The 16637-nt window shown below is 49.6% G+C and overlaps 1 protein-coding gene across 1 annotated transcript; it reads left to right on the forward strand.

Annotated features, from left to right (window-relative positions):
- Positions 1 to 1949: 1949 nt before the first annotated feature.
- CARD19 (caspase recruitment domain family member 19) lies at positions 1950 to 16389 on the forward strand. Its single transcript, XM_065879455.1, has 5 exons — positions 1950 to 2058; positions 12458 to 12600; positions 14094 to 14247; positions 15754 to 15825; positions 16116 to 16389. The coding sequence occupies exons 1-5, from the start codon at positions 2052 to 2054 to the stop codon at positions 16229 to 16231; spliced, it is 492 nt and encodes a 163-aa protein (XP_065735527.1). The 5' UTR covers positions 1950 to 2051; the 3' UTR covers positions 16232 to 16389.
- The last annotated feature ends 248 nt before the right edge of the window (positions 16390 to 16637 follow it).

Raw genomic sequence — 16637 nt, forward strand, 5'->3', positions numbered from 1 at the left:
GTGGGGTCTATTCATTGCGGTCCACAGGCTTCTCATTGCACTGGCTTCTCGTTGCCGAGCACAGGCTCTAGGTGCAGGGGTTTCAGTAGCTGTGGCGTGCGGGCTTCAGTAGTTGTGGCGTGCGGGCTCAGTAGTATGGACTCTAGAGAGCAGGCTCAGTAGTTGTGGTGCACAGGCTTAGTTGCTCCGCTACATGTGGGATCTTCCTGGACCAGGGCTCGAACCTGTGTCCCTGAATTGGCAGGCGGATTCTTAACCACAGCGCCACCAGGGAAGTCTTATACAGTAATCTTTTGATGTCCCAACTACCTGGTCCTTGTTGCAAAACTCCTATATATCCTGGCGCCTCCCTTACCTATTTGGAGCAGTCCCTCAGAGCTATCTGAGAGGCTACCTCCCAGGCTTGAAATCCTCAGAAAGTCTACCAAATAAAACATAATTCTCAACTTTTAGGTTGTGCATTTTTTCCAGTTGACAGGAGCCAGGATACACAAGAGTTTTTGCTGAAGAAAAAAACCACAAAGAAACCCCAAAAAACCCATGTAGTCGAGTATCAAAAGATTACTAATCACAAAAACAGACATGTCAAGCTAATGATCATAGTGCTTTTCTGTTTGGGAAGATACAAGAATCTGGGCTTCTTGAAATTATTCCTTAGATATGCATCTCATCTATCTGGGGTCTGTATCCTGTTTTTCTCCATCCTGAATTCCCCCCAAGGGGGGTGCTGCAGTGCCTAATGGCTTAATAGTGGGTAACATTTATGTTTACTGGGATGTCACAGGCAACACTTTTTGTCTGCAGAGTCATGACCCAGCATGAGGGATGCAGAGTAATGGGGGTGGGGGTGTGAGGCCAGTTCCACTGGTGGGCAGGAGGCCCCCTCCAGGAGGGCGGCCGTGGGACCTCGAGCAGGCCTGGACTTCCCCTAGTGCACCCCCAGGTCATGCTATACAGCCCTCCTGCCCCAGGTTGGCACTGCCCGTGTTGTCCCACGGACTGGGGTAGGACCCGGCTGGGCTTTTCCGGTAAGGCGGGCCAGACTCACTTTCAGTGTTCGGAGCGGGGATGGTTCCCGCGGTGACCACCACGACTCGGCCCAAGAGTTTTGGGGTTTCCATCCGACAGCTGCACCCATCCTCCAGTTCCTTCATGGGGTGGAGGGGTCGGCGCACGGGCACGGTGGACTGTGCCCGGAAGCGCTCATCCAGGTCCGGACCCTGGCCGCCCCGTGAGGCCAAGACTGAACGGGTCCAAAGTGGGTAAAGGCCAGGACGGAGAACATAGCGTATAAACGAGGCTGCGCCAGAGACCCGGGTGAGGCTCGGGTGAGGGGCGGGACTCAGAGTTGCGCGGCGACGTACCTGGGGCCGGAGGGGGCGGGGCTAGAACGGGGGCGGCATTTAGAGTGGTCGCGGCGACGCCATCGACGCAAGCGGGGGCGGGGCCGCGTGGAAAAGGGCAGGGCTCAGGGATCTGGTGGTGACGTAGCCCAGGACAGCGGCGGCGGAACTCAGTGAGAGGTGGAGCTGAGAGCTTCCCTTGCGGGCGGGAGCTAGGCTCAAGGCTTAAGGCTTCTGGACGCCCAGTAACTGATGAGGACCGGGCTCAGCGAGGGGCGGGGCTCAAGAGCTGTGGCAGCAACAGAGCTAATGTCCACGAGGGTGGGGCTCAGTGAGGGCGTGGTTTAGAGCTCTCGCAGTGACATAGCCGATTCCCCCGGCGCTCGGAAGGCCGGGCCCAGTGAGGGGAGGGGCTAAGGGCTCGGCAGCGTTCGTAGCCCACGCGTTAGGAAGCGGGGCTCGAGCGAGGGATGGGGATTTAGAGCCCTCGAGGCGACGCAGCCGACGCTACGGACTGGGCCCATCGGGAAGGGGCGGGCTCAGTGAGGGCGGGGTTAGGGCTTTTCCGCGACGATGCCGGGGGCGGGGCTCACAGGGAAAGAGCGGGCGGTCGTCCCAGGGGTCGACGGGCTGCGGCCAGACAGCCAGGCTGACAGACAGCGGCAGGGGGACTGGCCGGGCCAGCTGGGTGCACGGCGTGCCGCCGCCATGACAGGTGAGAGCGGTCCGGGGTCGTGCCTGCCATACGGGGACGGGCGCGCGGCCACGGTGGCTCATAGGGTCCGGGTGTCCCGATGCCACACCAGGGGCCGCTCCTCGCGGCGGCGAGTGACCTTGCCCGTGACTAAGTGTCCTGTCGACGAGACGACGGTAGGCCGGCTCGCGGCCCGGTGCCGACTTCTTGGGGGGCGAGGCCACTCCGGGTCCTGGAGGGTTCTTGGGGGCGGGGGCCATGGACAAGCCCTGGAGAGTTCTGTTGGGCAAGGCCACGTCATGCCCTGGAGGCTTCTGAGCGTTGGGGGCCCCACCTTGGAGGGGTCTGGACGGCGAGGCCAGGTGAGGCCCTAGAGGGTTCTTGGGGACAGAGGCTGGGCCTGGGATGGTTCTGAGACCAGGTCAGGCCATGGAAGAAGGTTCTAGTGGGTGGGGGCCACGTCGTGGGTGGTTCCGGGAGGGCAGCGGCTAGTGCACGTCTGTAGGTGGGGAGATGCTGCATGGGCGGGTGGGGGAGGTAGGGTTGAGGCCTGACAGTGGGAGGTGAAAATAAAAGTGATTCTACTGTGCTTCTATCAGGAAATATAGACACTCCGTCCTCACAGCTACCTGAGAAGAATGCCCAACAGGTGGTGCATACCTGGGCAGTGTGTGGTACCCATGGGACTCTGTGGTGCCTCCCAGGCTGCACCCCTTGCCCAGCGACAGGCCCAGGGGAATTGTGGATACCGATTCGGTCCCCGAAGGCTTTGTGCCCCATACTGAACTGCCCCAGTCCCTCCTTCTTTTCCCTGGATGGGTGCTCCAGCCCAGTCATCCGCCAAGGGCCTCTCTGGAGTGGGGACCCGCCCACCACCTTCCTGACCCTAACTGAACAGGGTGACCCTTCCCTATGGACCTTTCCCTGTAGGAGAAGCTCCATGAGAGAGACAGGCTGGTGACAGAGCCCATGACAGCATGGTCAGGCTGCTTCATGAGGTAGAAGTTACCTAGGGGTGGCCCACGGGGCCAGGAAGGCCCCAGAAGTCCCTGTTCTCTCCCCAGAACTCACTGGAGTTCCAGCCTGAGTCCTGCACACAAATAGGATTTCATGGGCAGGAACCTGGTGATTTCCAGGACACCAGTGTCCCAGCCTTAGCCAGAAGAGACCCCAGCTGCTGTGCATTCCCCTGTCATCTCTCTGAATCTTTTTATCTGTGGCTGCTGTTTCTGAGTAGAGTTGACCCTTTGAGGTTTCAAATGTGAGGTTCCATTTATATGTGGATTTTTTTCGATACATACTATAGTACTACATGACCTCAGGTTGGCTGAATCCTTGGTTGCAAAATTATGGATATGGAGGGCTGACTATAAAGTAATGTGTGGATTTTCGACTGCTCAGGGATCTGCGCCCCCAACCACTGCATTGTTCCAGGGTCTGTTGTACCTATTGTGCACCTGGTCTTACATCAGGTGCTTCCCATTCAGAACCGCTGTATGGGGAAAAGTGGAATATCTCTGTGTGGATGAGGAAATAAAGTGTCAGGTTGGGCAGGTGCCCCAGACTGCTAGGGCAGTCAGTGGCAGAGCCAGGACTAGACCCTGCCCAGGCCCACCAATCCCCTTTCTCCCTGCCATCTCTGTGTCCTGGGCCTCTAGAGACCTCTTCCCTCAGAGCCCTTCATTTTTGTTATGGGGAACTGGGGCCCAGAGAGCACAGGCCTGGGAGGGTCAAATGGGCAGGCTCGCAAGGCTGCGGGCCTCAAGTTCCTGGCTCACTGTCTCCATGCACCAACAGGAAACTGCCTCGTGTTGGTTCTGGGGCCTCTACAAAGGGTTGCAGAGTGAGTGTGTGGGGCCTGATGCGTCTGCTCAGGGCCAGCACTGGCCGAGTGTCACTGCAGCAACTGCTGTTGCTGCAGAACCAGTCCCTGCCTTGTGGTGTGCTGGGGAGTGCGCCATCTCAACTCCATGCCTGAGGCCAGGTTGGGCACTGGGACAGGAGGGGATTCTGGGAGATTCAATTTGGGAGGGGAGGTTGAGGTCCAAGCATCTGGACTTTGGTTTGGTGGGGCGGCAGGGGAGCTCAGGAAGGTCTCTTGGCGGGAGGGCAGTGAGCATGAGTTAGCCAGGCGGAAACCACAGGGACAGGTATTCTTGTGCCAAGGGCGGGAATCCTGGGCAGTACACTGCAGTTGGGGGTTGCTGTGCAGGAATGGCTCAGGGGCCTGGGAGGCCCGGTGAGGGCAAGTGAGGCCAGCTCCCACAGGGCCTCTATTGCCAAGCCAGGCTAACAGGTTGGCGGGGGGGGAGGGGTTGTCCATGGTTGTGGTGCTGCCAGGAGGGCAAGATGATGGGGGAGGTAGGGCTTAGCAGAGGTTGCTGGTGAAGGTCTGGTGAATTTTATGCCAGCGCATTCCTCTCCCTTTATCCTGTAAAAACTGTCTGGGACTGTTTATCAGCACTTGGGACCAAAGTGGTTTCCTTTTTTGTGCTTTCTCATGCCTCTGAATGGCTGCTTGGGTGTGGTTTGTGTGCACAGCGCACAGCAGAGCCCAGAGCTTTGGCCCCCAGGCTATGCCATCCGTGCCTGGCAGCTGCAGGCAATGGAGGCCCCACCTGGCTAGCAGCCTGCAGGGTAGGAGGAGCCACTGCAAGATGCTGGCCACCATCTACTGACAGCCCTTGCCCTTGAGCCTTGGACCTACGTCCATTCATTCCCAAACTCTTTAGTGAGTGCTTAGTGTGTGCTGGCACTATGCACAGGTGCACACACTGGTAGTGCTGGGCAAGACAGCCTATGGCTTGGCCAGGAACAGATATGATGCAGCTAATTGCATAGTTAATTAGTAGGTTGATTAGAGAGGCAGAAAATTTAGATGTCAAGAATTGGCCCCAACACTGTGCTGTGCCTGGGTCCTGACCTCGATACATCACTCCCTAGCTGGTTGAGGTCTTAGGCAGGTCTCAGATAAGCCTATTCGTTGTGCTTCAGTTTCTTCTTCTGAAAATGGGGGTGGTAGTCATGCTTGTGTAGCAGAGCTGATGGAAGAATGACGATTATCTGTATGCCTAGAGCCCACAGAATGCCCAAGCTTGGGGCATACTCCATGAACTATGGCCAATATTAACTCTTTAATCAGAGAGGTTGTAGGTGCTGAAGCCAGGTGACCAGGAGGGTCCGGCCCTGTGGTGGTGGCAGGTCTCTCTGCATCCCTGTCCATGGCTTCTTCACCAAATTGGAGCTGCTGACAAGTCCATTTTCAAGGTTGACTTTCAGAGGCTCGGAGAATCAGAAGATAGAAATTCATATTCTGGGGGAGAAAAGACCATCCAGGAGGAGGAGAGAGAGATGAGAGAGACAGTCTGTTGAGTTGGCCCCATGGAAGAAATCAGGGAGGAGGCCCCACTTGTTCCACCTCAATGACCCTATTTTAAAAAGATCAACCTTACTGAGGTAGTATTTACTTACAAATACACTCATTTTTAGTGAATAATTCTATAAGTTTTGACTAATGAATGCACCCATGGAACAACCAGCCCAGGCCTAAGCAAGACAGAACATTTCTATCACTCTAGAAAGTTCCTTCATGCTCCTTTCCAGGGAACCCCACCCAATCCAAGAATTCATCTGCTTTCTGTGACTCTCATTTTCTTTCTTTAAAATTCAGCTACGGAATTTCCAAATAGGATTTCTTTTTAATTAATAGATTTTATTTTTAGAACATATTTAGTTTATAGAAAATTGAGCAGATAGCACAGAGGGTCCCCACACCCCATTTCCTGTATTATTAACATCTTGCATTTGTGTGGTATGTTTGTTGCACTTAATGAACCAATATTGACAGAATATTAATAACTTTAGGTATTACTAAATAAAGTTCTTGTGTCGTATATTGCATGAGTTTTGAAAAATTTGTGATGTCCTGTGTCCGCTGTTACAGTATCATACAAGTAGTTTTACCTGGCTAAAAATCTGTGCTCTACATATTTATCCCTCCCTCTTCCCTAACCCTTGGCAACCACTGATCTTTTTTTTTTTTTTTTTTTTTTTTTTTTTGCGGTATGCGGGCCTCTCACTGTTGTGGCCTCTCCCGTTGCGGAGCACAGGCTCTGGACGCGCAGGCTCAGCGGCCATGGCTCACGGGCCCAGCCGCTCCACGGCATGTGGGATCTTCCTGGACCGGGGCACGAACCCATGTCCCCTGCATCGGCAGGCGGACTCTCAACCACTGCGCCACCAGGGAAGCCCGACCACTGATCTTTTGACTGTTCTCCATAGTTTTGCATTTTCTGGAATATCATATACTTGGGATCATATAGTATATAGCCTTTTCAAATTGGCTTCTTTAACCTTTAGCAAAATGCATTTAAGTTTCCTCCATGTCTTTTTGTGACTTCATAGGTCTTTTTAACACTGAATTATATTCCGTTGTAACTTACTAAGCTGAACCACAGTTTAACATATTATCCATTCACCTTTATATGTATGTATGTGGTAAAATATACAGAACATAAAATTTTACCATTTTAACCATTTCAGTGGCATTAAATACATGCACGGTGTTGTGAAGCTGTCACCACTATGCATTTCCAGAACTTTTCATCATCCCAAAGAGAAACTCTGTGCCCATTAAACAATAACTCCCCTTTCTCCCCTACCCTCAGCTCCTGGTAATCACTATTCTACTTTCTGTCTTTAGAATTTGCTTATTCTAGATAGTTCATGTAAGTGGAATCATACAACGTTTGTCCTTTTGTGTCTGACTTATTTCACTTAGCATAATGTTTTCACAGTCATCCATGTTGTCAAATGCACGTACTAAAATTCTGTCCCTTTTACGGTTGTATAATATTCCGTTGTATGTATACCACATTTTGTCTCTCTATTCATCTGTCTGTGGACACTTGGGTTGTTTTTACCTTTTGGCTTTTGTGAATAATGCTAGTCTGAACTTGGTGTGCACATACCTGTTTGAGTCTCTGCTTTCAGTTCTTTTGAGGAATGAAATTGCTGAAGTATTTGTTTAACTTGTTGAGGAATAGCTATACTGTTTTCCATGGTGGCCGTACCATTTTACATGCCCACCAGTAATGCATGAGAGTTCCAATTTCTCCTCATCCTCATATTCATATTCCCTCTCTCTCCATGTATTTATTCTACCTTAATGTGTATGAAGTGGTATCTCATTGTAGTTTGATTTGCATTTCCCTAATGACTAGTGTTGTTGAGCATCTTTTCATATGCTTAGTAGTCATTTGTACATCTTCTTTGGAGAAATATCTATGCAAGTCTTTTGCTCATTTTTGTATTGGTTACTTTATAGGATTTTTTGTTGTTGTTGTGTTATAGGAGTTCTTTTTATCTCCTCTCTCTGTATATATTAATGCCTAATCAGATACATGCTTTGCAAATACTTCTCCCATTCTGTGGGTTGTCTTCACTCTTTTTTTTTCCCACTCAAAGTAGGGTTTATTTCTGGACTTTCTAGTCTATTACATTGTTCTATATGTCTGTTCTTATGTTGGTACCACAGTTTTGATTCTTGTAGCTTTGTGGTAAATTTTGAAATCAGGAAGTATGAGTCATCCACATTCTTTCCTTTTTCAGGATAGTTTTGGCCATAAAAGTCCTTTGAGATTCCATATGAATTTTAGGATGAAAAACAAAAAACATTTATTGGGGTTTGGATAGGGATTACACTGAATTCTTAGATCACTTTGGGTAGTATTGTCATCCTCACAATATTAAGTCTTCCAACCCATGAACATGGGATGTGTCTTTCCATTTATTTGTGTCTTTTAAAATTTCTTTCAGCAATGTTTTGTAGATTCAGTGTCCAAGTCTTCCACATCCTTGGGTAAATATAATCTAAGCATTTTATTCCTTTTTTTAAGTTTTTAAATTGACATATAGTTAATTTGCAGTGTGTGTTAGTTTCAAGTATACAGCAAAGTGATTTAGTTATGCATATGTACGTATATATATATATATATATATTTTTTTTTTTTTTTTTGGCCATACGCGGGCCTCACTGCTGTGGCGTCTCCCGTTGCAGAGCACAGGCTTCGGACGCGCAGGCTCAGCGGCCATGGCTCACGGGCCCAGCCGCTCCGCGGCACATGGGATCTTCCCGCACCCGGGGCACAAACCTGTGTCCCCTGCTTCGGCAGGCCTCCTCTCAACCACTGTGCCACCAGGGAAGCCCCCTACGTATATATTTTTTCAGATTCTTTTACGTTATTCGTTGTTACACGATATTGAGTATAGTTTCCTGTGCTATGCAGTGGGTCCTTGTTGTTTATCTGTTTTATATTTGGTAGTGTGTATATGTTAATCCCAGACTCCTAATTTATCTCCCCCATTCCCTTTGCTAACCATAAGTTTTCTATGTCTGTGAGTCTATTTCTCTGTTGTAAATGAGCTCATTTGTGTCATTTTTTTAGATTCCACATATAACTGTGATATCTCATGATATTTGTCTTTCTCTGTCTGACTTACTTCACTTAATATGATAATTTCTAGGTCCAACCATATTGCTGCAAATGGCATTATTTCATTCTTTTTATGGTTGAGTAATATTGTATTGTGTATGTATATATACCACGTCTTCTATATCCATTCATCTGTCAGTGGACATTTAGCTTGCTTCCATGTCTTGGCTTTTGTAAATAGTGCTGCTATGAACATTGGGGTGCAAACTAGAGTTTTCTCCGGATATATGCTCAGGAGTAGGATTGCAGGATCATATGGTAACTTTATTTTTAGAGTTTGAGAAGGATTGGTATTAGTTCTTTAAATGTTTGGTAGAATTCACCAGTGAAGCCATCTGATTCTGGGCTTTTATTTGTTGAGACTATTTTAACTACTGATTGAATCTCCTTATTAGTAATAAGTCCTTTCAGATTTTCTGTTTCTTCATCATTCAGCTTCAGTAGATTGTGTGTTTTTAGGAATTTGTCCATTTTATCTAGGTTGTCCAATTTGTTGGTATAAATGTCCACAGTATTCTTTTATAATCCTTTTTTTTTTTTTTTTTTTTTTTTTTTTTTTATGCGTTACGCGGGCCTCTCACTGTTGTGGCCTCTCCCGTTGCGGAGGACAGGCTCCGGACGCGCAGGCTCAGCGGCCATGGCTCACGGGCCCAGCCGCTCCGCGGCATGTGGGATCTTCCCAGACCGGGGCACGAACCCGTGTCCCCTGCATCGGCAGGCGGACTCTCAACCACTGCGCCACCAGGGAAGCCCTATAATCCTTTTTATTTCTGTAAAATTCATAGTAATATTTCTGATATTAGTAATTTGAATCTCCTCTCTTTTTTTCTTTGTTAATCTAGCTAAAGGTTAGCCAATTTTGTTGATTTTTCTGGAACCAACTTTTGGTTTTGTTTTTCTATTGTTTTTCTATTTCATTTATCTTCACTCTAATCTTTATCATTTCCATCCTTCTACGAGCTTTGGGTTTAGTCTGCTTTTCCTTTTCTAGTTCCTTAAGATGTAACATTAGGTTATTGATTTGAGATCTTCTATTTTAGTATGTGCATTTACAGCTGTAAATTTTCCTTTCACTACTGCTTTCACTGCATCCCTTAAATTTTGGTATGCTGTATTTTTATTTTCATTTTTCTCAAGGTATTTTCTGATTTCTCTTGTGATTTTCTCTTTGATGCATTTGTTGTTTAATGTCCACATAATTGTGAATTTTCCAGTTTTCCTACTGTTATTGATTTCTAGCTTTATTCCATGTGATCAGAAAAGATCCTTTTATTATGTCAATCCTTTAAAATATATTAAGACACATTTTGTGGTTAACTGTGTTTTGTGGTCTATTTTGGATAATGTTCCCTGTGCACTTGAGAAGAGTGTATATTCTGCTACTGTTGGGTGGAGTGTTGTGTCTATGTCTGTTAGGTATCATTAGTTTATGGGGCTGTTCACATCCTCTATTGCCTTATTGATATTCTGTCTGGTTATTCTATTATTGAAAGTGGTCTGTTGAAGTCTCCAGCTATTATCATAAAGCTTTCTATTTCTCCCTTCAATTCTGCCAATGTTTGCTTTAAATATTTTGGGGCTCTGATATTTGGTGCATATATGTTCTAACTTCTTGGTGATTGATCACTTTATTAATATATAATGTACTTCTTTGTCTCACAACAGCTTTTGCCTTAAAGTCTGTTTTTTCCTCATATTAGTATAGCAATGTAAATTCTCTTTTGGTTACTATTTGTATGGAATATCTTGTTCCATTCTTTCACCTTCAACCTTTTTCTGTCTTTAGACCTAAAGTGAGTCTTTTGAATACGGTATATAGTTAAATCATGTTTTTTAAATCCTGAGAGGAAAAAATTCTGTTTCTCTTCTACTCTTACATACAGCACTTATATTTCTCAATACTTCTGACACTTCTGGTTATGGAATGTGTGGGTTTTTCCCCCTACCAAGCAATTTTCCAGTTCTTTGGTGGACACCAACTGGGAGTCCTATAATTTAATTCAATTCTGACACCATCTATCCAGAGATAGTGTCAGATCCCATGGGTTAACTTTAGGCTCAGTCCCACGAGATTACCCCCACTTGAGATGCCAATAATGAATCCAGGTTGTCACCTGTGCTTCTAACTGACTGGCTATAAATCAGAGTTCCCATGACCCTCTCCTTGTGACCCTATTTGCTAGAATAGTTCACAGAACTCAGGAAAACACTATTGCCAGTTTGTTACAAAGGGTATTTCAAGGATACAAATGAGCATCCGGATGGAAAAGATGCATAGGGCAAAGCATGTGAGAAGCAAAGCATGGAAGCTCCATGCTCCTCCCAGACAGGCCATCCTCTCAGCACCTCCACATATTCAGTAACTTAGAGTGCTCCAAACCCCATTTTGGGGGGATTTTATGCAGGCTTCCTTAGGTAGGCATGACTGATTAAATCATTGACTACTGGTGATTGATTGAACCTCCAGCCCCTCTCCCCTCCCCAGACATTGCAGGGGGAAGTGAGATGGGGAGGGCTGAAAGTTCCACCCCTCGAATTACGTGGTCGGTTCCACTGGCAATCAGCTCCCACCCTGTGGTTATTTAGGGGCTTTCCCAAAATCACCTCATTAATACAAAGTCAGATGAGGTTGGAAGGGGCTTGTTATGAGGTACAAGATATCCTTTCACCTTCACAGCTCTCATCACTTAGGAAATTCCTTGGGTTTTAGAAACTGTGTGCCAGGAATTGGGACAAAGATCAAATATATATTTCTTATTATAAATCATGATACTACAAATCCACTTTCCTAATCTATGTCTTTTGATTAGAGAGTTTAATCCATTTACATTTAAAGTAATTACTGATAAGGGATAACTTGTTTCTGCCTTTTTGCTATTTGTTTTCTGTATGTCTCATAGTTTTTTTTCCTTCATTTCTTCCCGTCTTTTGTGTTGATTTTCTGTAGTAACACATTTTGATTTCCTTTTGTGTATATTCTATGGACATTTTCTTTGTGGTTACTATGAGGATTACACATAATACCCTAAAGTTACAGCTATCTAATTTGAATTGATACCAACTTAACTTCAGTCACATACAAAAACTCTCCTCCTATACAGCTCTGCCTACCCCCCATCCCCTGGGTCCACCAGGAAACAGGACAAGCTGCCACAGGTAGGTAAGGTGGTGCACTTGTTCAGGCAGCTAGTGCTGCAGGAACTTGGGACCCTCCCTCAGAGATTTCTTTGTCAACTGCCCACCAACCTCTCTCCACCCCTTGCCTTTAAAGACTTGTCATTCTAAGGGACATTCTTAATGGGAAAGATAGTGCAACAGTGATGCTTTAATGGTGATTCTGAAAGAAAAAACAAAAGAAAAGGCATTCCGCAGCCTCCTGGGCAGCAAGCATGCTGGTCTGCTGTTGGTGGCAGCTTCTCAAGGCCTTGCAGATACACTGTGTCTGGTGGCCATGCCAGCACAGGCCACTCCAAACAACAACAGTGACTGTAGGAGCTTCGAGATTGGGCCTTCTCCAGGCTGCCCGTGCCCTTCCTCGGGCCTGGCTATTTCCAGAGGGCACTGAGGGGGCCCAACAGACAGCAGATTCTTCGCCCTTCTGAGTTTTTTTGCGATAAGCTCTCAGGCATAAAAGATAGGAGCCAGAGGCTCTGCTCTGCTTTTGAGCACTCTGAACCTTTATCACTGCACCCACCCACCCCACTTTCTGGCAAGGGTGTTGGCGTGACATGGGGGAACTCTGGGCTGTGCGTGAGCTGGGATGTCAGCAGTTGTCCAGATGCTTACAGCTGGTACACCTCTCGGTGGGCATGGGGACCTTGCTGCGAGGGGTCCCTGCCATGGCTGCATCATGGTGTGTGGGTCTCGCCACCCCCTTTTTGGGCTGAGCTGGCTCATTCCCTCTGTGTTCTATGCTTCTGTTTCAGCGCAGACCTACTGTGACCGCCTGGTCCAGGACATGCCTTTCCTCACAGGCCTTGGGCGCCTGAGTGAGCAGCAGGTGGACAGGATTATCCTCCAGCTGAACCGCTACTACCCCCAGATACTCAGCAACAAGGATGCAGAAAAGGTGCCAAGGAACCTGAGGCTGCTTTCCCATCCCTTTCCTCTCTGGGCTGGGAGAAGCGGGGGGCAGGACAGCTTGGAGGTGAAAACCTGTCTCCTTAGGGTGACCTTGGGCCCAGAACATCAGCTCTTTGAGCCTTAGTCTCTTTATATGTCATCAAGCCTTCTGGCCCCTTCCAGAAATGCTGGGAGGATCACAGGAGACATGTGATAACATGCCACAACATGAGACAAACCTGGGAGGGGGAACAGGGGGAGTGCTGGGATCAGGGATACCATACAGGCCCTACCCAGTGCCATAGGGCTCTTCACTCTGAATCTTCCAAAAGTTCAAAGTGGGCAAACGTTTGGGTGTAATCTGGCCCATCCTATTCAGGGACACTTGGTGAGAGTGGGTGCTCCTTGCTCGCCCCACCCACTTCTCTGGCTCCCCTGTGGGGCTGGGGGTGGGTGCTAGAGACCAGCCGGGGCTTTGGGGTGCAGGACCTGCCTCCCATCTGGGTGACTGAGCGAGCTCTTCTCCTCTTGGACCTGAGCTTCCTGCCTTGGCACAGGGTAACATTTTCACTTGCAGGGCTATTTGGAGGGTTGGGGGCTCTCCTAGGGACAGGTGAGATTGATCCTCAACAGAACTAGAATCAACACGGACCCTGCTACTGGCCCAGATGCTTCTTAAGTTACAGAAGTAGTACAGTGAGTTAAAAAGTAGGGGCTCAAATTTATATCTTGTAATTAAAAGTCGAAAAAAAAAAAAAGTCGAATACACATTCATTGTAAAAACACAATTTGAAAAGCTCAGCTGTTTACATGAGAAAAAGGAAACTCCTCCACACACAAAACTACAGTTCCTCTCCTCATAGGTACCCATGGCTTCTGCTGCACATCTATCTACCTTTGCTTTGCAGTTTCTGTACCTTTGTGGTTTGACTCTAGTTCCTTGTAGCATGGTACACCACCACCAGGTGGCAGCACCGAGCCATGGCCTCCAGGTTCTGGGGGTCAATGCCAAGTACCCTGTCCATTGACCTTTACAACCACATATTTTTCAGTCAATCACATCAAAAAAGCCACCTTTTTTTCTCCTTAACCCTTGATTTATTTTTTAAAACTTGAATCACATTCCTGTAGAGTGTAAACTAGAAATTATCATTACCTCAGAGATTCCCTGTAATGACCCTACCATGTGGGTTTATTATTCCCTTTTTACAAATGGGAAAACCAAGTCAGCAAGCCACTAAGTTTCCACACTTGGAATAATGTCACCGCCATCTTTCTTGCTGACGTGTCCTGGCCTCCAGTGGGAGTGCAAGGCTTAGTGGCCATGCAGCACAGTCTTGGGTGCCACATGGGAGTGCATGAGGCTGTGGTAGCAATTGCTACCTTCCCGTGCATGTTCCAAGCACTTAGATGGTATCACAGCCATTGAGGAAGCTGGGGCTGGGTGCTGAGCCCAGAGTGCTCCAGCCTGACCTTGTCTTGTGCCCCTTCCTCCTCCAGTTCCGGAACCCCAAGGTATCTCTGCGAGTGCGTCTCTGCGACCTCTTGGGCCACCTGCAGCGGAGCGGTGAGCGGGACTGCCAGGAGTTCTACCGGGCCCTGTACATCCATGCCCAGCCCCTGCACAGCTGCCTGCCCAGCCGGCACGCCCTGCGTAAGTGCGTGTCCCAGTCCCCAGGGCTTGGCATCTTCTTGTTCAGCCCTTCACCAGAGACTGCCCTCTGGTTGCATCTTGTGTGGCCCTCAGAGTATTTCAGACAATATAGATGTTTCTGTCTCCACGTCTCCCTCTCTCTGTCTCTGTCTCTCTGTCCCTCTGTCTCCCTTTTTCTTGTGCCAGTTTTTACACAAAAGGTAGCATCTCTTGCATGCAGCTCTGCCCTTCTCTCTGTAATCTAATGAATCTGGGAACCCTTACACTTCTGATCAGAAATAGCTCATGGCTGTAGGCTGTACCAGCCTTGAGTGAACTGACCCCCCCAACCCCCACGACGCAGGTTGTGTCCACTTTCGCACAGGTAGATCCTCATGGCATGGCTGTTTCTGTAGAACAGTTTCTGACACAGATGGCTGGTCCAAGACACATGTGTTTTGGTTTAGAGGGTCTGGCCTGTGGGCCCGGGAGGCTTGTGAGCCCCGAGGGGTCCTCTGAGCTGCCAGGTTGGGTGCAGGGAAGGTACAAGCGGGGATGGCAGCTCAGTCCTGAGGCCTCTGCACCCAGGTCCCCAGGAGGAGTGGCTACTGTCCCTCAGTCCTCAGATGAGAGGCTGGAGGCCAGGAGGGAAGAGGTGGCTCGCCTCAGGCCACTCGGCTGGACCTGGGGCTAGTGTCCCTGCTCCCAAGGACAGGCTGGCAGGACTGGGCCCTGAGCTCCAGCATGGGACGGTCCTGTCACCACAGGTCAGGACCACACAGCCTGCCTGGAGTCAAGTACCTACCAGGGTGCCCTCAGGGCTGTCTGGCAGCTGGCTGGTTAGGGGGAGCCCCAGTGGGGTCTGGGGAAAGAGAAAGAGCGCCCTGCCCTCACATCAACATCATCAGACTTTGGACAGGCAGGTGTTTGTGCTGTGTTTGGTGCCTTGTGGTTGCCAGGGAACAATGAACCCCCTACTCCATGGTCCTCAAGTTCTCATGAAGTGGACAAAAGGAGAAGACACAAAACTGTGCAGGGTTCCTTCCCTGGCGCTGACTTCCCCCAAACACAGCCTGGAGGGCTTAGCACCGGCACAACCTGAGGGGCCTGGGTGGTCTGGGGGAGGGGGCTTGACAGCCCCCTTGGTTTCCCGAGGGCGGGGCAACCACCTTACCCTCTGGCCCACCCACGACTAACTACACCCTGTGATTTTGTTTCCAGAGAACTCAGATTGCACAGAGCTAGACTCGGGCACCGCAGGCCGTGAGCTCAGTGACAGGGGTAACCGCCTCCCATGTCCCTTCTCTCTGTTCCCCCACCCAAGGCTCCATCTCTGCCTTGGGGGCTTCTCCATTCCAAGTCGGGTTCCGTTCCTGGCTTCCTGTTGGACAGACCCCCTCAGGGTGCTCACTGGGTGTGTCCCTGCCCAGCTGACCCCAGCACAGGGTGTGAGCCTGTCCCTCGAGGCCTCTGGACCCCTTCCGCCCTCCTGGGCTCGGGAAGCTGCTCACGTGCATTTCTCCCCAGGACCCGTGGCCTTCCTGACCTGTCTCGGCCTGGCCGCAGGGCTGGCACTCCTCGTCTACTGCTGCCCCCCAGGTGGGTGCTGCCTGGCCAAGCCTCAGCCCAGTCCTCTCCAGACCATGGGGCAGAGCCCTGCCGGATGGACGGAGGCCTACACCTGAGGCCCCCTACTTGTGGCCCAGCGTGGCAGTCCTGCGGTTCCTTTCCTGCCATGCTGACCTTGTTGAGGTCCTGTGTGGGGAGCCAGTGCCAAGCAGGCCCACTCGGCATGGGGACCCCACATCACTCAGGTGTGGGGCTGGCGATGCCATGAGGCTGAGAGAAGGCGCCTTCTCGATGGGTTCTGAGACCCCCTTGTCTTCCAGACCCCAAGGTGCTGCCAGGGGCCAGGCGTGTCCTGGGCTTCTCCCCTGTCATCGTCGACAGGCACGTCAGCCGCTTCCTGCTGGCCTTCCTCACAGATGACCTGGGGGGGCTCTGACCGATCCTATCCCTGCCCACCTTGGCTGCTTGCTGCCCTGGGGCTGGCTGGCTTTTCTAAGTGTTTATTTCTCACTGTGTATAACTTATGTAACAAGCACTTTACCTTCACTGTACAAAGGTGCTCAACAATATTAAATGTTTGAGTCTTATTCCTTCTCTCAGGAGTGTTTTCTAGATGATTCCAACACAAGGCATGACAGCATGTATAACTGGGGCTGACCCTGTGGGCTCTTGGCTTCCCGAGTCCAACCCAAGACCCAGGTCCTGCTCAGGCCGCCTTCTCAGACCCCTGTGGGCCTGGGCCTCACCCCTCCATGTGGGCTACCTGCCCCAGATGACCCCTCCTGTGTCCCCCAGTGCCCACCTCCAGATATCCCCTGCCACGTGTTCCCCTTCCCTCCCTC

Source organism: Phocoena phocoena, chromosome 6 (genome assembly GCF_963924675.1).
Source record: "Phocoena phocoena chromosome 6, mPhoPho1.1, whole genome shotgun sequence".
NCBI lineage: Eukaryota > Metazoa > Chordata > Mammalia > Artiodactyla > Phocoenidae > Phocoena > Phocoena phocoena.